Source organism: Tauraco erythrolophus, chromosome 6 (genome assembly GCF_009769465.1).
Source record: "Tauraco erythrolophus isolate bTauEry1 chromosome 6, bTauEry1.pri, whole genome shotgun sequence".
Classification (NCBI taxonomy): Eukaryota; Metazoa; Chordata; class Aves; order Musophagiformes; family Musophagidae; genus Tauraco; species Tauraco erythrolophus.
Window position 1 is genome coordinate 28,616,598 of NC_141470.1, and position 25,699 is coordinate 28,642,296.

General features: G+C 47.7%; 1 protein-coding gene across 3 annotated transcripts; it reads left to right on the forward strand.

Annotated features, from left to right (window-relative positions):
• The first annotated feature begins 84 nt into the window (after positions 1 to 84).
• Positions 85 to 25,699, forward strand: ARHGAP1 (Rho GTPase activating protein 1). Of its 3 annotated transcripts, XM_086613490.1 has the most exons (14): positions 85 to 127; positions 4,978 to 5,161; positions 5,928 to 6,020; positions 11,276 to 11,305; positions 16,586 to 16,673; positions 16,915 to 17,046; positions 17,541 to 17,627; positions 18,056 to 18,154; positions 18,874 to 18,981; positions 20,196 to 20,272; positions 20,672 to 20,749; positions 21,304 to 21,432; positions 21,609 to 21,712; positions 22,378 to 25,699. In XM_086613490.1, the coding sequence occupies exons 2-14, from the start codon at positions 5,023 to 5,025 to the stop codon at positions 22,555 to 22,557; spliced, it is 1,344 nt and encodes a 447-aa protein (XP_086469616.1). In that variant the 5' UTR covers positions 85 to 127; positions 4,978 to 5,022; the 3' UTR covers positions 22,558 to 25,699. The 3 variants fall into 3 exon arrangements, with proteins under 3 accessions (XP_086469616.1, XP_086469615.1, XP_086469617.1); XM_086613489.1 differs by lacking the exon at positions 11,276 to 11,305; XM_086613491.1 differs by lacking the exons at positions 11,276 to 11,305; positions 18,056 to 18,154.

Consider the following 25,699-nt stretch of genomic DNA (forward strand, 5'->3'; position numbering starts at 1 on the left):
GGGGGTTGGAAGGCGGGCGGGCCGGGCGGCGGCGGCAGCTACGGCAGGTACAGCCGGTGGGCGCGACGTGGTGTCCGGGGAGCCCAGCCGGGCCCTTCGTGCAGGAGAGCCGGCAGTGGAGCCCGGGGTAGGCCGCGGGGGAACGGCGGGGAGGGGAGGGAAGGGGAAGGGGCCCGGCGGCGGGGCTGAGGCTGAGCGGGCGGGCCGGGGCTGGGCCCGGAGCCCTGACCCCGCTGCCCGGGTGCTGCGGAGCCTGAGGAGCGCCGGGCTTGCCCCGTGCGAGGAGGCGGTTGTTTCTGCGGGAAACAGCCCGGGTGCTCGCTGGCCGCCCCGCCGGAGGCTGCGGGGCGCGGCGGGAAGAGCCGCGGGCACTGGCAGGCGCGGCGGTCCCGGCGTCCGGGCGGGGAGAACAGAACAGGGGCTCGGGGCCGCTGAGTGTTGGTCAGTTCTTTGGTGCTGGCGGTGGGGAACGGGGCTGCAGGAGCTGCTGGAACGGGGCCGGGCCGGATCGGGCTCTGCAGCCCTTGTTGCCGACTTGCCCCGTCCCCAGCGGCGGGCGCTGGCCGGTGGCTGCAGAAGACGGTGTGAGAGAGCTGCGGTGGGGAGGGGGGTTGCTTGCTGTCCCTTTTGGTGTCTAACAGCAGGGGCTGTCAGATGTCCCTCTGGTTGTGCAGCTGGCACGTACTGTGGGAACTTGGGGTTTTCTTTCCACAGTGCGAATGGCGACTCTTTGATCCTCTTATTTGGATCTTGAAGTTGGCTCTGAGTTGTTACAAGAGCTGAGTCTGAGGGAATGGGAGCGATCAGACATACGGCGGAGAGGAGGAGGAGAGGTGCAGCGCCTGTAGGGCTGTGCGTGCCCCCGTTTCCTCCCGTGCTCGGCATGTGACCGGTGGATCCTGCGCGGCGCTGAGAGCGGCCGCTGTGCCTTGTGCGAGGACTCCGAGAGAGGAAGCTGAGCTCCACGCTTTTGCTGTCAGACCCTGCAGAGAACCACTAACAGGAGGCTGATATCTAGTGGGCATGGAGGTGGCCTTCAGCAAAGGTTTTGAGGTGACTGGGGAAGGAAGGCTGCTTATTTAAAAAGCTGTTACAATAATGAAGGGCCAAAGAGTTTCCCCAGGCAATAGCACGTCTATCCTGAGCCAGTTGTTCACGGTGCACCAAACAAAGCCAGTGTGGCTCTTGACCCTTTGGTTCTTTCAGGGCAGTACTGAGGTAGTGATGCTCTCGGTAGACTATAGCAAAAAGCAAGGACTTGATTGGTGTGTACAGAAAACCAGACATTTGTGCAAATGAAATGAGACTGGGAGGAGGTGCAGATGGCAGCAGAGTCGGAAAAATAATACATCTGCCCCAGAACTGGGATTCCTTTGGGTCTGAGCATCGCTTGTTAATCAGGCAGGGAGGAAGAGGCCGCTTGGCTTCTGTAATTCTTTATTGTGTGTAAATACAGGTTCAGGGTGTGGTAATACATGCATGGACATATTTTGATGTGTTGATTTACGTTTGAATTAATAGTACATCTGGAAGAAAGAACAGGAAAAGGAAACTGCCGAGTAGGTGCAGCTTAGAAATAAGTGATGGAAAAGTAGTGAAACTGGAATTGCGGAAAAAACCAGTCTGGATAAAAAGCGTCTACCAAGACTTCAGAGGTACAAGTGAACTGTCTTCCCTGGGTAAATTCTGCTGAGATCTTGTATAAAGAATCTCCAGCTCAGAATTTGTGTGAAAATTGTATTTTAAAGGGCCGAGGTTTCTTTCCTTCAGCAGAATGTGCTGTTCTCCAGCACATCTCTCTCTGTTATCAAGAAAGGCAGTTTTTATTAGACAGCAAGTGTTCAGGTCAACCATTGTAGGTGCAGGAAACAAATGCTTGGAAAAATGGAAGCAGTTGGCTCTTTAGAGCCTGGCAGTGAGTAAATGCTTCTGATGTCAATTGTGATCCTTTTGTTTTTAAATGTTTGACTAGGCTTTTTACTTTTTAAATCTAGGTATGTCATTTTTCTTACCTTATGATTGGCGGTACAGGGTGTATCACTTGCATCTTGTCATGACATTTATCTAAAATAAGTGGGGTTCTTACATTGTATTATTGTGAGGCACTGTATTTTGACAACCATTTAAACCTTATACTGATAGAGGATGGACTTTCTGTTCAAAGACAGGTCCTGCTTATGGGTCGTTTTTGAGTATACAGGGAAAAATCTCATGCAGCTGCACTGTCAGGAAGTGATCTTATCCTAAGATCCCCAAGTAGTTTCTTACATCCTAAGTCCAGGTCCCTTTTTCTCAGTGCTTGATAGTTCCCAGGCATTTAGAGAATTATATTTCTCAGCTGTTCTAGGGTTGCCTGATGTGAGACCGCATGCTTTTGTCTTTTGCACTGTTGGGAATTGGCTGGGGAAGATTCTGCAAAAGCCTTCTAGAACTCAGTGGGAGCTACAGTCTGGTTCACGAGAAGGACCTGAAATTGAAGAGATCTTCTGCTTAGGATCCTCCTTCCAGTAACATTTCTGCCATGGAGCACTAACCTAGAGCCAAGAAACAGAGCTGCCTGCTGGACTGTGAAAAGCACATGGAGGTATCTGAGGACTCTGGTCTGCCTCGTCAAGGAGTAAGGGAGGCTATGGCAAGAGCACTGTCCACTGGGCTCTTTTTCCAGTATGGAACCGTAAGGAACCTACTAACGACTTCCTTCTTCCACACGGTGCCACACTAGGATTAATTTTATGCCTAAGGGGAAATCCCCCAGTGTTGTCTAAGAACCAGTACTTCTGCCTCTGATCAAGTGCCACAAGTTGACTGTGAAGCCAAGTTGTGAGCCACATAGGGAGAAGTGAGGATGCTTGGTGTCTTGCTGCCCCTACGGCAGTTCCATCACTACTCTGTGGGAAGACTTGGATTTGGTCCTTAAGTGCTTCAGGACCTCACTTTGGGGACACTGTTGCTACTGGGCATCCTGAAGAACCTGACATGAAAGGCGTCTCAATGGATGGCAGCATTTGGACATAGGTCCACTGTCCCCACCAAGGCCAAGAAGTCCCTGGGAGCTGGGAATGCTTAGGGGCTGCTGAGCTGCAGTGGGGAATGCTTTAAGCACACTGAGTCATGGGAGTTGATGCCTGATGTTACCATAGAAATCGGATCAGCTGCTACGGGTGGGGAGTCCTTGTCCTTTGGCTCTGCTGCTGCGTGGTTCCAGCATGAGCTCACGGTGCAAGGGAACCTGACTTCATGCTGCTTGTCCCTCGGAGATCAGAGGAAGTCAGACAGCTCTCACAGTCCTCACTGCAGGGCAGGGAATAATTTTGCTTGGGTCTCTGCTTGGCTGCATTGGTCAGACCCTGTGTGTTTGCCCTGCTTTCTTGGCAATATGCTGCCCATAAACATCTTGCTCTCATATTTTGGGAATCTAATTTCATTTGCTTAGCGACAGCTCCCAGCCCTTTGGGAGCCCCAGAGAGGTGAAAACTGGTTGTAAACTGGTAACAGATGTGAAGTAGTAAGCATGGAGTGATCCAGAGGGAGAGGACAAACACTGAATATCCAGTTTCCTGTACTCTCAAAAATGCATCCCCAAGCTTGGTCACGAGTATTGCCCTGAGCATGGACATGATGCCTTCCCATGCTCCATCTCTTACAGTTTCTGTTCTTTGCGTTCACGTTTGAGTAACGTTTTCCTCATCTTCTCTAGATAAATATACATGTTGCAGCTTTACAGATGAAAGATGCAAAACATTGTTACTCCCCTCCATTCTGTTAAAAGAAATAGCTTTACTGGGAATATAGTCTTTCCACACAAAGGTGTTGTGCCTCCTCAGATCATCTTTGAACCCTTTGCTCTCCTCGTAATGCAAAACAAGCACAAGCCTGTCTGAGAAACAGCATTACAGAGAGTCTTGCTGATGCAAGGTGTCATTTTGTTTTGCTACAGTTCCTCTTGGCCTGCCGCCTGTTGGCCGCTGAATTACTGTCCGTGTGGTCTATGTGAGCAATCCAGATCTATGTAGCTGTCCTTTCCAGTGATTCCTTGCTTACTTCCAGGACACTGACTTTAGAGGATAACAGCTGTTTCCTAGGGGGTCATCTCTAAGAATTGGTACCCTTAGGAGATGCTGTAGCTCAATCCTGGGTTTGACATATCTCCTGCTCCAGGTGAGAGTGAGACATATTTACAAGCAGCAGCAAACACACTGAGCTGTCTGTTTCTCAGACCCTCTTAATTCCTTGGTCTCCTCAGTGTTATGGCATGCTTGGTGAAAAATACTCACTCTAGCAATATGGCTTTAAATTAGAGAGATGATTCCTTGCTGCTTGCTCTCGCGTAGGAGAAAGGATTTGCTGGGTGATGCCGAAAGGAGATGAGGGTTGTATGTATATTGTTCTCCCTGTCTTACTAGCTCAGCCCACGAAATCCTGTTTTAAGAAGCTGTTCACTTCTGTGTTCGGATCCCAGCACACTGAAGCACCCACTTCAGTGTTGTTGAGAGCTCTGGCCCTCCCTTATGAGGAGAAGGGGGGGGTGATTCCTGGGAAAGCTTCCAGCACTGGGCTAACTGTGGAAACAGCTGGGCTTTGTGCCAGCCCTTCGGAAGGAGGGGAGCTCAAAGCTGGTACAGTGAGTGTATCAGGCAGGGACTGGTGTAGCTTGTCACCTTCCTCAGCGTCTTGCAGCTGCTTCTGTTTCAGGAGAGAAACTACTCTGGACAGAGCTGTGGTCAAGCGGAGACTTGCTGAGAGGGCTGGAACAGGCTCCTGAGGGCCTTTTGATAGCAGTTGGCACGAAAGAATCTGACATATGTCGGTGCTTCTGGCTGGGAGGAGGAGGAGTTCCTGTTTGTGTTAAGGGGGAGGGGAAGTATCTCTGGATAAGTAAATATAAGGGAGGATTTGGGGAAGATCAGTGAGAAGAGGAAGAGCCTCTATGGGGAGGTAAACTTGTGATCTCTGTGTCTCACCTAGCGATCTCTGCAGTCCTCGTTCTAGACGCTGCAGAACATACTGCGATATTTGGGGACCATGGCTACAGACCCACTCACGGAGCTTCAGGACGATCTGAACTTGGATGATACCAACCAGTCCCTCAGCCAGCTGAAACTGGCCTCCATAGATGATAGGAGCTGGCCAGCAGATGAAGCCCCTGCTTTTCCCAAATCAGGTAAGTATCCTGCTTGTTTGGGGTCTGGGTTTTGCCCTGCAGTGTTGTGGTCATATCTACACGTACAGAGAGCCCCAGCTCCATTTGAAAGCTTTATAGACACATTAATCTTGCACCACACCCAAGTGAATTAACCGTGCTATTAAACAACAGTAAAAAGCTCAGAGCCAGCTGATGTAAATATATTCTTATCAGTCCTGTAGCTGGTTGCACTTTGGTACTGACAGTACAGACATGCTGTAAGTCTGTGTTCTCTGCTATGGTCTCTTGCAGGATAGTTTGGCCTTCCTGAGCAGAAGGATCTTGAACTTCCATGTGGGAGGTGGGGCTGGAGATCTGAGTTGTTGCTCTGAAATCCTATGCTATGGACTGCTGCCCAAAGAGGTCAAGGAATTTAGCTCAAGGGCATATAGGATGGCCATCCGTCAAGGGATGATGTTAAGATCCTCCTGCTCTAAAAAGCCACGATGGTGCTGTTGGCACTTGGGTTTTGGTCTTTGTAAATATTTGTGACATACCTGAACAGTCGTTTTTGAGAGGGTGTACAGTCTGAGGGACATGTATGGACCTTATAGGATTGACAGGTCTCTTCTGACTGCACTTGCCCAGTCCGAATTTCAAATGTGGGTTTCTGAGGTGGACACGTGCATACATTAGTCCCTCCCATGTTGAAGAGCCATTTTTTCTCATTCTTCTATCTCTGTTGTACCCCTCGCCAAGGTGCTCCAGATCCCTTCTAATTGCTTATTCCTTGTGTTTTGTGCAGAGGACTCCAAAGGCTCCCCTGAGCCCGTCACTCACCTGCAGTGGGATGATCCCTACTATGATATCGCCAGGCACCACATTGTGGAAGTAGCAGGTAGTGGTCTTTCTGTTTTCTCCTTTGATGTCTTTGCAGCTGGGCTGAGGAAAGGTCTTTCTAATGGGGTTGTGGAGACATCTGCTATGTGCCAGATCCAAATGGCAATGACAGCTGGCATCATAAAGAGAAGGAGCACCAAACTTCTTGAATGTCTGCAAAATGTGTAATTTTTCATTGACCTTAGTTAAACTTGCATTCCTTTTTGGCTCTTAGTGTCTAGATCGTATCATTAGTGGGACTTGGTTGCTTTTCCTGAATTGTTTTAGATGTGGCCTTAGACTATATCCTGAGCACAAGATTAGGTTTTTGCAGGATAATGCCACAGAAATTACCTAGTCATGCACTAAGGTCTTCAGCTGACTGAGTAATCCACGGTAGGTCTGGCAGCTTTCTTGTATCTGAATGACCAGAGCTTGCCATCCTGTCCAGAAACAGCGTTTACAGGAACCTGAAACAGGGGGAATTGGCCCATATCCCACTGCAAGGAAAGACCTGATCATTAAGGGTCACAAGCATTTGGGTTTTCTCTGTGTGGTTGTCTTATCCATATTATTTTGATTACACTAACCCTTGGCGATTTAATGCTGGGGCCTCCATAAGAGTTTTGGGGCTAGTTTTTAGGTTGCTGTGGTAAGTCTGAGGGAAAGGTAATCCCAGTTTGTCTTGCATTCCTTATTAAAAAAAAAAAAAAAGCGCCTCTTTAACCTGTCGTGACTTGATTCACACTTCCTCGTTGATTATCTATAGCCCCCTCTTGCCCCTCCTATTGCCATTTCTCTCTACCTTGTCCCTGCCCCACGTGTGAATTTGCTGCGAAGCAGAGGCACAAGCTGGAGTCCTACTGTTTCAGGGTTGTTCTGCAGCCGGGTTTGACCACAGAGGGAAGATTCTCAGGCACTTACCTTGGTAAGACTTGTCCTGATATTCTTTTCTGGGCTGTCTTTTAGAATGAGCTTTCTTTCTCCTGACCTCTCATGTTACTTCTTCTGGGGAACAAAAGGATAATGGCAAACTCTAAACTTGTCCTTTATCTCCTGCGTGCCTCTGACTGCTCAGGTTACAGGCCAGGTGTTTAGCATTTGGGCCATTGCCTCTTGTCGATTTGCCACAAGGGCTTTCATTTGCAAATGTATTACTAACCTTCCTTTCCTTGGGGCTGGAGTTTCCGGGCTGTGGTTTTCGAAGGTCTGCACTGGCCTCCCTACTATTGAAACTGGGAAGGGACAGATGTGTGGACTCCACCATTTCAGTGATAATAACTAGAATATTTGTAATGCAAATGGTCGAGGTAACTGGTGTTTCTGGACTCTGGGAGCTGGTGAGTTAAACGATACTGGTGTTTGCTTCAGACAAAGCTTCAGACAAAGTGCTTAGCAGCGAGTTTAGATCAGAGACATTGATAAGACTGGAATGTCAGCCCAAACCGAGGATATGCTTGGTGTGCTGCCTCCTGATGTAAGCACCAGTCTTTCTGCGGGATTTTCAAGGTAATGTGTGTTTTTTCATAAGCTGAATGGAGTATCACTCCAGTGGAGGTGTGTCTTCGTGGCTGTTGGAATGCAGCCATTTGACATATTGTCTAGGATGGCAAATGAAGAATTATCTAACTTCCTGAAAGGATTTTAGGGTGGTATGATGGCTGACTGGGAGGTATGCCTGCATTATGAAAGTGATCTCTTCCCTGTCGTGGTTTAAATTTTTGTTTCCAGTGAGCTCTTGGTCCCTGTCGTGTCTCTGTATAGTACAGAAGCAGCTCAGAGAAACTTCTGTTGTTGGCTGCTCCTGGCTAATTCTCACCAGTAGCTGGTTTATCTCAAAGCCTATGATGGTCCCACACACAGAACATGGTGCAATGCCTTTCTTGGCATTGGAAGAGCTCGTAGCACAGCTCCAGATATTGGATTTGCTGCCACATAGTTTTGAGGCTTGCTGATGTCTCATCTTCTGGAAGCAGGATTTATGAAGTTGATCAAGGGGGCCTGAGTTGTAATCTGGGCTCTGAGGTGACGCTGTTTGTTCAGTTTTCTTGGTCAATAATTGATAATGCTAACTGTTTGGAGAATCAAACAGGGTAATGTTCTCTGGGCTGTTGTTGGAGGCAAACAATCTGTGAAAGTCTGGACAAAGCCTATTAGAAGTAACCTGGAGAATCAAACTCTCACTAGAGGTTTAATATGAAACTGTTTGGATCTGGCTCTACTGACAAACTGCTTGTCAGCACCTTCAGGTGCAATGAATGCTCACCATACTGAGCCTGAAACAAAATAGCTCCACCCTGTTTCTCTTGTAAATGCTAGCAAATGGCAGCAGATCAAGGGTGGTTTTATCCATTCTGCTGATTTATGAGCTTTCTCTTCCCTGTCCCTCCCTTTTCTGCACTTCAGAGCAGAAAGCATATGGCTAACTCTGTTGCTGCCTTCCCTGAAATATATTCTGGGATGATGATGCTATTTTGAGACAAAAGCAGAAGGCTGGTTCCTATCCTCGGGCTGAACTCCATGATCCAAGGGTTATCCTGTGTGGTCAGGAACGTAACTGCTTCTTGTGGGATGGGTGCATGGTGTTAATAACTTATTACAAGCCCAGTTTTGAGGACAAAAGGTTAGCATGCTCATTTTCTAGCTGACCTTAATTTCTGATTCAGTTCAAGGCTTGCTGGATTTGAATATCCTGGCTATCTGGCCTAAAGAGGAAAAATAATATTGGAAAACATTTTGCAGAATTTGCTAGAAAAATAAGAAGTTTGGTTTTCACTTAAAAATAGTGCATCAGTTCAATGGAGGCTCTCTTTTGTGCCCTATGCTCTGTCTCTTCTGGGGACTGGGATCTTCCTGGAAGAGGCTGTCCATGGGGAAGTAGCAGGCATGTCATTGCTGTCCCATGTGGTGGTGTGTCACAGGAAGATGGCAGCAAAAGGCATCTAGGCCACAGTTCTGAGGGAGTACGATGGCGTTATTAATCAGGACATTTTAGTTTTGGGAAACCTTCTTTTGGTTCTGGGATAATGCTTTTCTGAAGGAAAGAGATGATACTCTGCCTACCCTTTCAGACCTGCCTCAAGGTGTATTTCTGGAGTGTCTTGCGCAGGCTCCGGAGAAGTTTCTGCATGGTTGTGCTCTTCTTGACTCTGAGTTCCTCTTTTTATGAGCGTTGTAGCAGAGAAATTTGTCTTTATGTGTGGCTAGAAGTTGGAGCAGAGGCATCTTGATTTCACCATGTAAACCACTTCTGCAAAGTTTAGGTTTTATTCTTGCTCACATCACATAGCGTTTGGAGGAAACACAGGCTTCTGGTTGAAGGCTGTTGAGGAACTATCCCAAATTTCTATTATGTTTAAGAGTTTCTGTCTCCTCTTGCTAATTCTTATATGAAAAAGGTGCTGATTACATCTCCTTGTGGGCTGAGGCAGGCTAGCGTGACATAATCTTGGCCTTGAATTTCAGCAGAAGCTGAATTGCAAGAATATGGTAGATAGTTAATAACAGTGTGAAGGAAGTCTTTGGACATGGCAGTGCCTACTGGAAACATGGGGCTATGTGAGAAAAGCAGGGCTCTTCACAACTCTGGCAATGTGTTCCTTCTTTGTTCTTCTGCCCATTCCGAAATATTGGTCTCACCTTTGTGATAAATATGCAAACCTATAGCTATGAGGTGCATCAGCATTTCCATTTTGCACAATAACCATCTTTCTTCCTTTTGAAATAAGAAAACTGGGGCTTAACATATGATTGGTGTATGAATTTTCCTCTGCCGTGAAGGCTAAAAGTTGGTGTAGCAGCTGTCAGGAGAGTGGACATCACTGTTTACACTTCAGCTGTATAATCCTTGCCCAGTGACTTCAGAGCTTTGCTGAAGCTCAGAGCATGTTTCTGCTATTTTTTGTGGGAAATCCACTGCCTCACACGATTAATTGACAGTCTGTAGGGCTACCCTTGCAGAGAAGGCGTAATGCTAGCGTGTGTAAGACTTGCTATTGAAGTGGGAATGCACGGTGGAGAGCTGGAGGTGTACCTTCTTGCATGTTATTAGATTGCACTGCAGTTTCAACAGTGCATCTTTTTTTAATGGTCCATCTGGTACTGAAAATACCTAAAAAGCATTGTGGCTGGCTGTTGACTGCCGGAGCCAAAGTTGTCACTAGTGCCGATGATTTCCTGTTGGTGACTGACATGGGGAGATAAAAATCAATCTTGGAGCACCAGTAGCTGCCGTTTCACTAAACAGGCAAAAGCAGAAGTTGCAGACAAAACTTGTGTTGGAAGTATGTTGCAGTGGGTCTTTGGTGGCTAATGGGCTCAGCAAAGACATCTGATAACAAGGATCCTTTGGCTCCATTAATACAGGGTGCCTGCATTTCTGCTGCTTTTGGGTGTAGTTTTTGGCTTTGACCTTTTTTTTAAAAAAAAGTATTTGTATGATACAGAATGATGTGTTGCTTCTGTAGAGCTGGGCCCATCCAAAGCAAGCCCAGCTTGTTTCACCATGTTGTGACATGCAAGATCAAGGGAATGGAGAGTTTCTAAGGGAGATCAAGGGAACAGAGAATTTCTTTCTAGAATCTTGCTCTGCTCAGCCTCCTGTCTTGATAGGCCCATGTGGGTCTGTTGAGTTACCTACCTGTGGGAGTGATGGAAAGTGACTGGGCAATAAATGGCTTCGTAGACTCCTTCCTGCCCATAGAAACCTCTTCTCTTTTTCTAATTGGCAGTTTATTTTTTTAATTCAGAATCTACTAAAAAGATATTTTTTGAAAAAGCTATGGGTTCGTTGAAGTTCTAAATTGTCTCCGTCTTCAGCTTATTAGTGAAATTTGGCTTCTTGCAGAACAGATTATTGGATATGTTATTCATGAAGTATGATGCTATCCTCTGTACACTTCTGAGGTTGTTCAAAGGACCTTATCACTCAGAATTAGTTGCATTTAACCCTTCTAAAAATGGCAGTAGCCATTTTGGTGGTAGGGGAAGCGTAACAGTAAGGGCCGGAGAATTGACTATGATTATACAGAATTAGTTGCAAATTCAAGAAAGAGATTTGGGAATCATGGGTTGCTGTTACTGCCTCTAATTGTTAGATAGGGTTGCTTTGGAGAGGAGCATGGGGAAAAGATGAAGGAGCTTGACAGCTGCAAGACAGCAACTAAATGCATCACAGTGGCTGTCTGGCTAGACTCTGAGACTTTATACTCAAGATTACTTTCTGGGAAAGGGTGCAAAGCTTGGCTTGCTATAACTTTGTTTCTGTTCCTCCAGACCAGGGTGCACATGATGGGGCCCAACCAGGTAGGTAGATTTTTTGTGGCACTAACGTTTGGTACTGTAGATCATGGTATTCCTTTAGCATGACTGTGGCCTGTAGCTGGACTGTCTCAGGGGAGCCCAAACTTTGCTCAGCCTCAGGCTGCACTGACAATTTTCAGGAGTCCAAAGGCTGCACAAAATTGTCATCTGAGGGCTGCACCTCTGCTTCAGGCACAGCAGAATCATCTGAGCCAAATTTGGCATGTGGACTTTCCTTTGGGCACATTGGGGCTCTTGGGTCTCAGTGTGAACCCCGTTCCTCTTCTGTCATGGTGGTGGCCTGCTTGGACCAGATCAGTTTGAACTCACATTCACCTTGTTGTGATGTCTGCTTTGGAAGTTCATCCTAGGATCGCTTCCTATTCCTTCATATAATCTGCTGCTGCTCTCACATGCCAAGCAGCTGGCACTTAAACTGGATTCTCCAGCTGAAAGCAACTATTATCTATTTCTTCTCCATTTGGCACCAGAGATGTTGTGTTTTGGTAACTTGTTCCACATTCTAGCCTGAAGCTGTGCTAGACTGCTCTATGCTTGCTGAGCATTTGTTAATCCTCTCTGGACTTCAGTCCCAAGCCTTAAGAATTTGGCTGCCAGTACTTTCATACTTCTCAGTGTAGATGAAACCCTCTTCTGGTGTGAAATTCTTTCTGCTATTTCTGAACAGCAGGCCAAGACCTTTGCGTAGTCCATGGAAATTCTGATCCTCGCTACATCATTATGTGGGCTGTTCTCCCTCATTTGCCATACTCTCAGGCATCCTCCCATTTGCATTCTTTAATCTGACCCTCTAATATTTTTTTTAATATCAGTTAGAGCTGTAGTCACTTGGTAAGGCTTTATGATTCTGACAGTGTTTGAATATTGGGAATATCTAGGTAGAAGATGTCATATATTAAAATACTTCTACTTTGAACTCCTTACTTTCTTTTTCTGAGGAACTAAATTCACTTTGGAATTCAACAGACAACTAAAATCTACCAGCTATACTTAAACACTGCCCAGCTGTGCCATAAGCTTGACAGGAACCTGAAATAAAATTAAAGAAGTTTTTAACTGAGAGTGGCTCTGATAAATGTCTTAAGCTTTGCAAAACTTGTGTAGTAATGTTCCAGAATTATGTAGTGGTGTCCTCTCCTTGTCCCTGAACTCTTAACTTTGCTGTTTTATCAATAACACTAGCATTTGGTGGCGAGTTTTATCCATCTGCGTTCTCTTAGTATCAAAGTACCCAGATATTCTCGTTTGAATCTTTCATCGAGGTGGAACCTCAGCCAAGGGTACCTGATGAAGGTAGGAATAAGCAAGGTCCCTGGACTGCAGTTTTGCTGCCAGCTGAGTAATAGGATAGCCTCCAATCATGGCATAAAGGCTAAGTGATGTATTTCAGAAATACATAGTGGCATTTGCAAGTCGAGCATGTATTATCCGTGTTGGCTTTATAGATTCATTTAATGTAGAGTCCTGCCTCAGGAAGTACTGCTACCTTGATATGAATTTCTGCTCTGATACATTTGCATTGCTTCAGATTGCCATCTGAAACATTAGCCTCAATGTTTACTCTTCAGCCCTTTAGAAGTATGGTCCTGCATTGAGGGCTTGGAACCACAGCAATGGTGTTCCTTGCCTTTCATCTCACAAGTGCCTTGAAACGCTGCTCTTGGAATGAGAGGAAAAACTGACTTTGGGCCTTAAAAGCAGCATAACAATGTTCAGGAGAATTAGCATGTCCCTCAGTGTTACAAGTCAATATCTCTTTAGATGAGCGACTGTCTTGACTGGATAGGCTTTGCATATTGGCTGCTGTCTTGTTCTTTGTTATTAAAAAAAACAAAATATCTGAATTATTTCCTATAGGGAGATAGTTTAATTTCAGTGTGGACTGAAAATATTTTCAATGTATGAACTTACTCACAAAGGTACGCACGTTATCAGAATGCTCTGTAAGTACTGGCAGTACGTAATTGCTTCTTTGTTGGTTTGTTGATAACTGTCGAGCCTTCCTCATTCAGGAGAGGCAGGAGACAGCCTGAGAAGCTGAGTGTCTATAGTTGTGTTCAGCGCAAACTTTAGCAATTTGCAATTGCAAACAAGGGGGGAAAACCTAGATACATAAGATTAATATTGCAAACAGGAGAGCAAACAGTACAAGGGATGGAGCATCTGCGAAAGATCAAACACAATAAGAATCTGTTCGGACTGAGGCAGAGAGGCCACCTGGAGGCAGTTTCCTCTGACACTCAAGAATGCTTGGAATGGGCTTTATGTTCTTGTTTATAATTGGAACAACTCATTGTTCAGCTTTGATGTTCAGGAGCTGAATTTTGTCATGTCTGGAGGAACCAGACTGATCTGACATATGTCAGGTGGAAACAGGATTGGCAGTTGATTGTTTCGAAAGTGTCTGTGTCCACGGGCTGAGCTCAGTGTGATGAAACTGGAGTGAAACCTGGAACTCATGGGCATGCTGGTTCCTGTGTAGGTCTCATCCATAAATTCATTCTGATTTGGAAGGCAAAATGGGCCACTCCTTTTTCAGTCATCCAAGGGACTATAGATTATTTTTCGTACTTGGCCCTGGAAATTATCCAGGGGAAACATGCCATGTCCCTTTTGGCGGAATCATGGATTGTCCGTTTTTTCTTTACCAGTGATCCCAGACCTTTTCACCAAGGCTATTGGTGAATTGAGGTTCTAGACTTTGCATAGACTCTGCTGTAGGCTTTCGTGTCATTCCAGAGGAAGATGTTTAAGTGATATGGTTCCTGAGTTGTGACTTGTCAGGTCTGGAAATCAGTGCCCAGGAGCCTGAGCCGAGTGTGTGGCCACCTGCAACATTGCATGAACATGGTTACTGTACTGCAGTTCTTCACAACCAAGGCCTGCCTTGATCAAGCTTGCAGTCTTCTTCTGGCCCTCAGATCATCCACTCTGGTGTGAAATGCAGCCTCTCAGTTAACTGAAGATAGTACCTACCTATGCTGATTTTAATGCAAAGCTGTGATCTGCAAAGATCTGTAGTCTTTTTAACCATTCTCTTTCATCACTACAAAACTCAACAGATTCTCAGATGCTGCCATCTCCTTGCAGCTCTCTGCAGGCAGGACCCTTTGTCTTCCAGAGGGAGACATATGAATGGCTCAAGACCACTGGGAAGAGTCACAATATGCCATATTCCCTGCCCAGGACTTTGTAGCCTGCACCTTTGTTTTATAGACAGCTTATGTGCATTAGACTCAGCCCTAAAGCTCATAGCAAGCGATCAAGAAACTCTGGGCTAGGCAGAGAGTGGGCTACCATGGGATATGCAATGTGATGTTGGTCTTGTGGCCTGGCTGTGACTGTATCTGGTTGTTCCAGATAAGCCTTGCATCACTCTCTCCTATTCCTGCATTCTGGGTCATGCGTCCTCCCTGATTGCCCCTTGCCTCCGCATGTGTATGTCAATGTGATGGCCTATGCCACCCATTTCCTGGTCTGTACCTGGTACTGCCTCAGTGTCCCGAACTTTTGTAGAGGATCTGGCTTGTATGCGTCAATAAGTTCTGTCTCTTCTGTTGTCTGGTGAGTGACTTGAAAATGGGACTCGCGAGGGAAAAATGTAAGTGAACAAGTAGAGAGAATCTGTTCTTCTGGCCAGGATGGGGTTAAAAGAGGGTTAAAGTGGCCTCTTAATGTCATGGGTGGTTCTCTGGCTGTTGTTTGCAGCTACAGGTGGTTATCTGTTACTAACAGTCAGTGTTCCCAGAAGCCTCAGATTTGCTGTTCTGGGTTCAGTTTGAGATCTCATTTGCTGCACCACAAGTGTAACCAAGCGATAGTTGAGGGCCAGAGCCCATACAAAGGTGAGAAAATGGCCGAATACTGTAAATCAGTGTGGGGAAAAGGATATCTTTCAAGAGGAATGATGTATTGCAGGGCTGTCCTGCGTAAGTAGCGATCCTTGCTGCTCTTCGGTGCTGTGGTCTATGTGGGATAGTTGTGCCGTAAGGGAGGAGGGAGGGTGTTGTTGAGTATAACCTCAGTAGCCCCTTCCACTGCTCCATGCACCTTCTGCTTGACAGGAAAACATAGCTCTCAGCAGGGTGAGTAGCAAGAAAGATGGGAAGATTTTAACCCTTCACACTAAAGGAACCATCTTCACTGGTGCTAAAAAGCAAGTCATCCTTATGAAAATGGATTAGGTGTTGTGTCTGAGAGAGAACCAGACTTTTCCTCAAAATCCATATGTCCAAAAGATTTGTGACCTGGTTCTTACTTATCTAAATCTCTCAATTCCTCTAGCACGTCTGCTAAGCTTGTCCATGCCCATCTACTTGGGTTTTGTTCATGGGGCTGAGATCTCTGCTGGAAGAAGTCTGCTTGCTTTGGAGAAAACTTGGCTTCTTGTCTCTGAAGCCTCTAGTGGTGTCTGGGAGTGTCCTTCTCGAGATGAGGGTGCTTTATGGGTTATTTGGCTCCAGTGTGATGGGGACTGTTTGCTGCTGCATTTGTACATAGGATGCTTTGTTGTGCTGCACTTTGCAGCTGCTTCCAGCTCAGGCTGGAAAAATATCTCAGTGGATGGAAAAATCTAGGAAACAGTGAAGAGCTTGTTCTTCAATCCCCCTGGAGAATCCAGCAGCCCTGCTTGGTCCATCTGTAGAAGCAGCTTGTGATGCTGCTCACTTATTGTCTCTGGGATGTGGCTGAGACTGCCCTGTTTCTAGGAATTTCTTGGTTTCCAGAGTATGAAATGGCTTTGTTCTGTGTGCAGGACTAAGCTTCAGGTGAAGCAAGAAACAAATGCACCAGACCACAGGCAGTTAATCTGGGACTGTGTGCAGGATGGAAGGAGTGGTTATTGTGCCTGTAAGGGGCAGTTTTCCCTGTGCCTCCCTGGGCACACATGCATCAGGAGCAGTGCTCAGGGGCAGTGTTGCAGGATTGATGCTCTGAGCACTCTGCTCTGTACTTGAGGCCCTCCATCCCTATGTGCCCCGAGGCATCCTGGCTTCCCATCTTTCCTTCTCTTTCAGGGCTGAAGCATGGACTCTCTTCTCCATTCGCATTGTTGACTTGCCAAGCCCTTGGTGTTCAGGTTTCTGCTTCTGTACTAGGCCCATGGTAACTGTGCCGAAAATCAGGTTCATCTTTGCCAGTAGCTGTGACAACCCAGACTTCTGCTTGTTATGGTGGTTTCCATTTCTCTCTTTACCCCTTGCTGCCCAGACTACAGTGTAGACCTTAAACTCACTGCAATCTCTGGCATTTCATCTGCAGGTGATGACAAATATGGAAGGAAAGTAATTTTGTTCAGTGCCTGCCGGATGCCCCCAAGTCATCAACTTGATCATGTGAAACTGCTGGGGTGAGTAGTGTCTTAGGAGGCTGCTGTTAGCTTCTTAAGCCTGACATAATTCCCAGGTGCTGGATTCCTGAGGTCAAATCTATCTGCAGTAGCTTTTTTAGCTGGACATGTCCTCCCAAAGTGCTTACCTCCATTACTGGGGATGCAAATCCTGTTACGGCACACAAAAATGAGGCCCAAAGGGAGGAAGAGCCTCTCTGTGGCAGAGCATGAAGTGAGTTCAGCAGTTGTCTCTTCTCAGGTACCTGAAATTCACATTGGACCAGTATGTGGAGAGTGATTACACACTGGTGTACCTGCACCATGGTCTGACCAGTGAGAACAAGCCATCCCTGAGCTGGCTTCGAGATGCCTACAGGGAATTTGATCGCAAGTGAGTAAGGCTGCAGCAAGCAAGGGTATAACATGCTGTTCTGTAGCCTAACATGGATCTTCTCCAGGCCCCCCATGTAGCTTGGTATCATAATTTACTATCACTTATTTCTGCCTCTTGTATGGAGGTGGGTTGTTTAATGCAGGCTGAATCCTGGGATAAACAGCTCCTTCTGTAGTTATGTCCTTTAGGCCAACAGGCAAGCAGCAAAACCAGGACCCCGTGCAAGTGTGTCAGCCTCATGGTATAATTGTTGCTTCCTGGTGAGGCTGCTTGCTACTTCTTGGTGAATCTTGGAATACGGTAGAGCATGCCCTTAGGCTGCTGAGCAGCCAGACACAGCTACATAGCATGGGAGAGCAGAGGCCGTGGATGCTGGGGAGTGGTGAGGCTCAGTGCAAAAGGAACGGAGCACCTGAGGTGCCTTAGTCTTGTGTAAAGGTTGGTTCTTCTGCTTAAAGTGCAGCTCGTTCTTACTTAGCTTCTCTTGGCAGGTACAAGAAGAACATCAAAGCCTTGTATATTGTGCACCCAACCATGTTCATCAAGACCCTGCTGATTCTCTTCAAGCCTTTGATAAGGTAGGAAGCGCTATAGGAGGCTCACTCACATCCTCACACTGCAGGAGAATAATGTGACATTCTCAGTGGAGCACAAGATGAGCCCAGGCTGCCGAGCCTACCTTGAAATCTCTCACCCTCTGCTATCTCTTCCTGTTTCTGAGCTCAGAAATACTCAGACACAAGAAGTACTGCTTTGGGAACCTCCAGAGTTTGCAGCTCTGTGCTGCTCCCTTTCTATCCATCCAAGTTAGAAATAAAGTGTTGCAGGCTGGTAAAAGAGATGGAGTTGGAGAGCTATGTGGGCGATATCTCAGCTGCTCAGCCACACCTGCCCCTTTGCCCTATTGATATCTCTTGCAGACCTGTGTTCTTCTTGCCTGTAAGAAGTCTGTTCTGATACTGGATTTCCAGATTCCTCACATACCTACTTTTCTCATGTTTTTCAGCTTTAAGTTTGGACGAAAGATTTTTTATGTGAACTTCCTTAGTGAGCTGGAAGAGTATGTGAAGCTGGAACAGTTGGGGATCCCAAGCCAAGTGCTGAAGTGAGAGCGCTGCCTGTCTCCCATTTGCTTAGGGCTCTGTGAGAGAGGACTTTTCTGGAGGAATGGCAAGGGGAGGAAGAAATTGTTCCATTCAGGCGGTGGTTTTGGAGGGAGTGGTGGCAAATTGCCTTAAAGACTGTTGTTTCTCTTCCTACTTCTGTGTGTCCTTGGCCTCAGTGCCCAGTTCTGTCGTTCAATTAAAAGGCTCCTTCAGTGGAGCACCAGTCCTGCCTCTCCCATTCACCCCTCAGGGGCTTTCTGCAAGCTGCTGACCTTAACACTGACCTGGAGGTCGTGGTGTGGATTTGCTGTGTCTGGGCACCTGCATTGCTCACTCTGCGCAGTTCAGCTTGTCTTTGGGGCTTCCCAAAGTTACCATGATCTTGGTCCTACCAGGCTGATTCCCTGTCCCTCACACACACATGCAACTGTTTCATCACAAGCAGTGCTGTCCTGGCCTCCTGCCTACACTGTCTGTCATCCTCAGCTACTCCGGTTCCTGATTCCAGATAGACATTCCTTTCTCCCTGCTTTTTTCTGGCAACCAGATGTTTGTTCTTGTTGCCTTTGTGCTTCAGAGCTGCCTTCTGCATAGGTGGAATCAACTATGCTAGGCTGGAGCTGTTACCAGTGGGTGTGCAGTGAGTAATGTGCAGTGCTGCGTTCGTGCTTTTTCTGAGAGGTGGAGCTGCTTTTTACTAGCCTGTGTTTTGCCACAGATATGATGAATACCTGAGATCCCTTCAGAAGCCTTCACAAGTGCCCCAGAAGCCAACACCCCCACGCCCACCGCTGCCAAACCAGCAGTTTGGAGTCTCGCTTCAGCAGTGAGTATCTCTGGATTGTGTTGATTTTGCCCTGACTTGCTGGACATGAGATGACTGTATTTATAACTGAACAGCAGCAAAAAGTGGCTGTAAAATTTCTTGCAGTTCAGACTTCCTACAGAGCTTTAATCATTCTTCTGAGGAACTCTGTGCTCATGTCCAGACCCTGGCTGACTCAGTTCAGTTCCACCCTCTTGATTCCCTGCTAGATTATATCTAAATTAGGATGAGATTGTTTCTGCAGCTAAGGATCGCTAAGGGAGGAAGAAAATAAGGGCCATAGGGATGGCTTTAAGCCACTAGAAACTTCCTTTAAGCAAAGGAAGTCTGTAGGAGGCTGATCGAGGTGTCTGTAGGGCTGTTTTGATTGAGCAGTGCTGCAGATCTGTTTCTTAGTTTTTTCCATATCATAAATTCTATTTTAAAAGCACTTTGTTCACCCTCGTACTGATACCCACCCCCAGTTCCTGCACGGTGACAGGCAAACACAGACATCGGCAATGGCCAGTGATACTGGCTAAGTGTTGAAGGTATTTTTAACTTCGAGTGTGCGTCTGCCTCCCTGGGGAATGAGGAGGAGCCAGTACTGTGTGGCCAGACAGATCCTCTGATGGAATCTGGGGAACACATTCCCCAGCTTCAACAAAGTATTTCCAAATGTAACCCCCGTGGTGGTGTGTGCCTGAGCTTGTTAGTAGCCTGAGATGGGTGAACAGCTCCGTGCTATCAGATGGTATACAGAATCGAATATGAGAGTGGCAGCAAACACCTCGGCATCACTAGGTATTCCCTAACAGCCGTTAGGTTGATATATCTTCCGTTACAGGAGTGGAGTGGTGAACTTACCCCATATATATTTCTCTCATGTGTCAAGTTCTTTCTGCCCTTGCTCCTGTGGGAAAGGAAAAAGGAAGCTTAACCCTTTTCGCCTGGCTCATAACTAGCAGCCTTGCCTTCTGGGAATGTCTTTGCCCTGGCATCTACAGGCTATGTTTTTTACAGAAGATAGAGAAATATTCCTGTGGTGTAGTAATGGGCTCATACTTGCTCTAGTGAATGATGTAGCATGATGGGTGAAGAGAAGGCTGGCTGAACAAGGGACTAGGATAGCAAGATCCTATGTGGTAGAGCTTCTGTGGGCAACTTCAAGACTCAGCGGCTGCATGGAGGGCAGGGAGGACTAGTCATTTGTAACCTTTTGTCTCTTCCCACAGTCTCAGGGAGAAGAGCCCTGATCAGTCTCCTGTTCCTCTGGTGGTCAGAGACACCATTGCTCATTTGCAGGAGCATGGTAAGTGTTCAGGGGAAGCTGCAGCCCCTCTTAATTCTGTGTCAGTGGCCTTTCCTCCAGCCAAGTTCCCATCCAGAGTGTGGTAAGATACAGAAGAACAGCAGTCTAGAGTAAGGTGTAAAGGCCTGAACTAGGTGAGTTAGCTTCAATAGAGGTTGTGCAAGGCTTGGGAGACCTTTTTCTTCCAGTTGTCCATACTCCCACTTGTATAAAAGTAACAAAATACTCCTTATGTCCCTTGCCTGGAAGTGGAAGCAGAAAGACTTGCCGTACTCTAAAAAAGGGACTTGCTGACATCTATCTGAACACCCCACAGCATGGATTTATGATTGTTAAGACCAGCATTTTAGAGACTCTCAGATGGCTGATCTTTCTTCTCCATCTGCTCTCACTTCACAGCTCTTGCTACAGAGGGAGTTTTCCGGAGATCAGCAAATACACAGGTGGTCAGGGAGGTCCAGCAAAAATACAACATGGGTAAGTGCCCAAACTCAGCAGAGCCCTTCTCATTCCCTAACTACTCCTATCCAACTGAAACTGTGTTGGAACTAGTCCGTCATAGCTTCACTCCTTCTCTGATGGGCCTCTAAGTGAGGCCCCATCAGAGTATGACCTGAGTTGCGTGGGAGAAGCATCTGATACTTTTGCTCTGTGGAAAGCATTTTCCTTCCCACTCACGTTCGTCTTGCTGCCCTTTTCTGTCCTGAAAATGTCTCTGTTTCTCAGGGTGGGATATACCATCTTAGTCGGGTTATACTGGAGAGCCTGAAGATGACCAGGAAGAAACTTGGTCATCTGTTTCATTTGATGACTTCTAAAGTAGTAGTGCTGGATTCAGCAGTGGTTTGCATATGCTTTTGGGGCATATTTTTCCACTCTGCTAGAAGATGTGGTGCTGCAGTACCCTTTCTGTGTTGTTCTTTAAAATACTGCTTCCCTAGTTCTGGGTTCTCACCACGATGTCCTGTTCTTTGTCTGGAGGAGGTCCTGCTTTGGCCAGTAAGCACTGAGTCTCTGCTTTACTTTCTCAGGTGTGCCTGTAGATTTCCAGCAGTATGAAGATGTCCACCTCCCTGCTGTGATTCTCAAGACCTTCTTGAGGGAACTACCTGAGCCCCTTCTCACTTTTGGCCTCTACAGCCATGTTGTGAACTTCCAGAGTGAGTTGTAAAAAGAGAATGCTTCTCTCTGAACGTTGCATTGGCCAAGGGCAAATATATCTTCAGGAGAGGGCAGTCCTGCGTGGGATACCCTGTAACTGCAAAGAGGACTTTTATCAGAGTGAGTGCTGAGGATTCCTCACAGACCTGCTTGTCCTGTCTCTCTTGATTTTTAGGTGTGGAGGAGGTGAATCGTGTGGATGTTGTTCGCAAAACACTCCAGACTCTGCCAGAAGAAAACTACCAAGTGCTCCGTGTACTGACAGCCTTTCTGGTGCAGGTGAGCTGCTCCAAAGGTGGGCAGTCGTATTCTAGTTCAGTTGCCAGTGCCTTGGATCAGCTTTTTGACTGCCTGCTTCCTCTTTGCCTTTGAGAGCACATGGGTCTTAAGCTAGGAAATTGCCTTTCTTAACTTTATGTTCTTGTTATCCAAAGATCAACAATAATCATGATGAACTAGCCTAAGCGAGTTGCTTCTCATAGCTCTGAGAGGTGCAGGCCGGCATTAAGGCTATGTGGTGTGTACCAGGGAGGCTCAAAGCTCCCCAGGGTGGAGATACAACTGCAAAATATCTGAGTAGAAGATTAGACTAGAAGAGGTGTCTTGAACCTGCCCTACAGAACTTTCTGCTGTAAAGCTATTCTAGCAAGAGGGAAGATGATTTTGTTTTGAGTGGTGATCTGGACTGTAAAGATATTGGCTGACAGTGCTCTTGGTCCTATTATGATATGGCCTGGTGGTTAAGCCATAGTGGCAAATAGCAAGATACTGCTCCTCACCTCCTGAATGCTGGATCTTGTGTGTTTCACCCAGCTGTCTTCTGGCATTGGGCCTTCAGCTTCCTCCCGTTTGCCCTTGGGAGTCTGTCAGCTCTGGCTTTGGGGAGGGTAGAGGGCAGCTGCTGGTTCTGTAAGATTCACAGTGGTCTCTTTCCTTCCACATAGGTCTCTGCTCACAGTGACAGAAACAAGATGACAAACACCAACCTGGCAGTTGTGTTTGGCCCAAATCTGCTGTGGGCCAAAGATGTAGCCATCACCCTAAAAGCCATCAACCCCATCAATACCTTTACCAAGTTCCTGCTGGACCACCAGAAGGAGCTCTTTGAGGATGTGGAGGCCTGAGTCCAGGCCAGCCCACACCAGCACACTGTGCCCACCTTCCCTACTTTCCCACCTTGTCTTGGAGCTGCGACCAAGCTGTCTCCAGTGCAAAGGGACCATTGATCCTCTGGGTGATGAGCAGGGCGAGGGCTGTGGAGATGGTGGAGAAAGTGTGTAAGTAAGTGAGCAGGAGACCTGCTGCTCCAGATGGGAAGAGGAGCTGGTCTCCCGGCTGCTGAGTGGAGTCCTAACCCACCTGCCAGTCTGTGCAGCTCCTCCAGGGCTCATCACCAGTCTGCTACCCTATCAGATGACCTGCCTTCCTTTTTTCCTTCCCTCACATGCAGTTTTTATGCCCTTCTGGTCTCTTCCTCAGCAAAGATTTTTTTTGTTTAAGCTCCCAGTAGCCCCAGCTCACCCCCCTTGCCTCAGCTGGGCTGTCTGGGCTAGGGCAGGCTTTCTGGGTTTTGTGGCAGAGATGTCCTTGCTGCAAGTGCCATCTCTCACCACTGAATGTGCATGTTGCCTTTCCCCAGAGGCACCTGAAGCAGGAAGGGAGCCAGGCAGCCCTTGTGCTTCAGGTAGCAGCATGTCCTGCACTTGCAAACACCACTCCAGGCCCCGTGCTTTTGGCAGACAAGTGAAGGACAGGCTCACGGCACATAAGCTGTATTATCTGTCAGACTCCAACACATGGAAGCTGAATTTAGCCCAAACCCCTCTGGGGTCACCCACTCAGGTACTATTCAGTGTTTGCTGGGGTGTAGTGGGTGAGGTGCCTCCCGTAATTACCCAGCTGAGGCATGTTTGTCCCTCCAGCAGCGTTTCCAGCCTGGCTGGGAAGGTTGATGCCGGACGCTGGAGCCCTTGGAGAGCTGGTGAGCCTGAATAGCAAAATAGAACTGCTGAACACTATGAAGATCACTGCCTTTCCCTGTGGCAGCAGCACAAGGCCTCTTCTCCTCTGTCAGTGCATCTGTGTACCTGTGCTGACTGGCACAGACCGCCTTAGCTAGTCGTCTTTTTGAGCAGAACTTTCTCCAGCACAGTGTAACAGAGCGTGGCCTTGAGGGAAGGTCTAGGGCCTGGGGCTAACCCTCACCCTGGAGTGCACCAGGCCTGGATCACAAATTTCCGCCCAGGTGCTGAACGCTTGTGTGCCAAAGCTGTGAGGGAACAGCTACTCCGTGCCAAGAGCCTTTGCCTTATCTCCTCCTCGGTTTGTACCTTCCTTCCGTCCTACCATGGAAGCCTGGTAGGATGCATCCTGTATGCCCTAGGCACAGCTGGAGCGATCAGGTTGTTCACAAGGCAGGCTCAGAGCGGGGTGGGTCTGGCACCTTCCCAAAGCAGCTGCAGTACTGTCAGGGCATTGCTGTTGGTTTTGAGTTGCAGCGTTCCCGTTACCTGAGCTAAAAGACATCCCTTTCCTTAGTCTGGGCCTGGCAGGGTGTTAGCAGGGAGTTTCTAGCCTTACTTCACTGGCACGTTGTATCTTTATACCTTATGCCCTGCGTGCCTGGGCTAGTCCCTGCTGCATCTGGCCACACGGACAAATCTTTTGGACCAAGTAGAACTGAGTTTTGAAAAGCTACTGGATGCTAAATAGAATTTGCTTTTTCATAATATTTTAGGCTGCCTTTAAAGAGTGACCAAAGGTTGGTGCCCTAGTTGTAATCAAAATAAGTGACATCTGCTGCAGGAAATACGGAAATTGCTCTTTCTGCTACGTTCTGGAACGGGGATGGGTGCGAACATAGGCAGCTCTGCGGGGCAGCGCAGGTCCAGCCGAATGGCTCGGAGGAGGCACACCAGCGTGTGGATGGGAACAGCGAACGGGAAACTGAGCATTAGGAAGGTTGGAGCAAGAGATGTTCTAGGATAGGGCTGGGTCTCGTCCCTTCTAGATACTGGGGGACTTTGCCCTGTGGAGGCTACAAGGCTGCTAGGTCTCCCTCTTCCAAGAGTAGGAGTTTTTCCTGTTTGGTCAGAATATGAATTGTTTCAGCCTGAACAATTCACAGCAGTAACCAAATAAATGGTTTGGAGGTAGAGATGCTCAGCTCCTAATTCACCTGTGATCTCTGCTAGAATAAGGTAGCAGGGCTGATGCACTGTGGAGGAGTAACCTCCTGGGATGGACAGTGTGGGGAAAGGTGTGCTTGCCCCAGTGTTTCAGAGGCAAGGCTTTCTGGATAGTCTGGGAGGAGCGTGGAGGCTGAGGGAGCCCAGTGCAGCCCCTCTTTCCCTGCAGGCACCCCACTCTGTGTAGGCTTCAGCATGATGGGAGATGTGGTGCTCTGACTGTATCCGCAGCTGACACTGGCCTTGCTTATATCCCCCTAGAGGAAAGGCAAACCCAGCTGACTTCCTCTGGGACAAACAGGCCCAAGGTTGGCAACTTGGAAGGGGAAGTGCCTGCGTGCCGGGGCATGAGGCTTTGGCCCTACGCGCAGCCCCAGCTCCCTGGGGAGGGTGGCACGTTCCAGCCCCACAGAACAGCAAGGACCGTTGTCTGCCCAGTAGTGAGAGGAGAAGTGCTGGGGTAGCTTATCTCTTCTCCGTGAGGAGAGCAGGGATCCCTGCAAGTGTCCATGTTGGAGTTTGTTTGATGGGTGCTCTTTTTGTGTTTTTTTGGTTTTTTTTTTTTTAACTGAATTCTTGAAATAGTGTTTCCTTTTTTAGCAAAACGGAGCCTGGTGCATCCCCTGCAGGCAGGGATAAAAGCCTGCTCCAGTTCAGTGCCTGCAGGGAGCCGATTTGGAGGGTGTTCAGGAAGCTGCTACTGCTCATAGTGGGGAAAGTGCTTGCAAATCCTGGAAGGGACCCAGTGTAAATATCCACTTTCCTCTGCTGCTCCTCATGCTGGAGCTGCCGGGGGCCCTGGAGCAGGCACAGCAACCAGGGCTGCTTTTGCTTCTGCAATCTGCTCTCCTGAATGCCTTGTATTGAAATATCCCTCCTGTGACTTGAGCAAGGAACTGGCCTGGGCCTCCCTGCAGCCTCCACTGGGTAGGTGGCCACCAGAGCCTGCATCTGCCAAGCCCAGGGGGTTAAATCCCCTCCTCACTGGGTCAGCTGCCTCACGAAGGTAATGTGCTGCCTGGGCTAGGTCTCTCTTCCCAGGTGGGGGACAGTATCTGATTAGGGTGCTGGTCTTTGT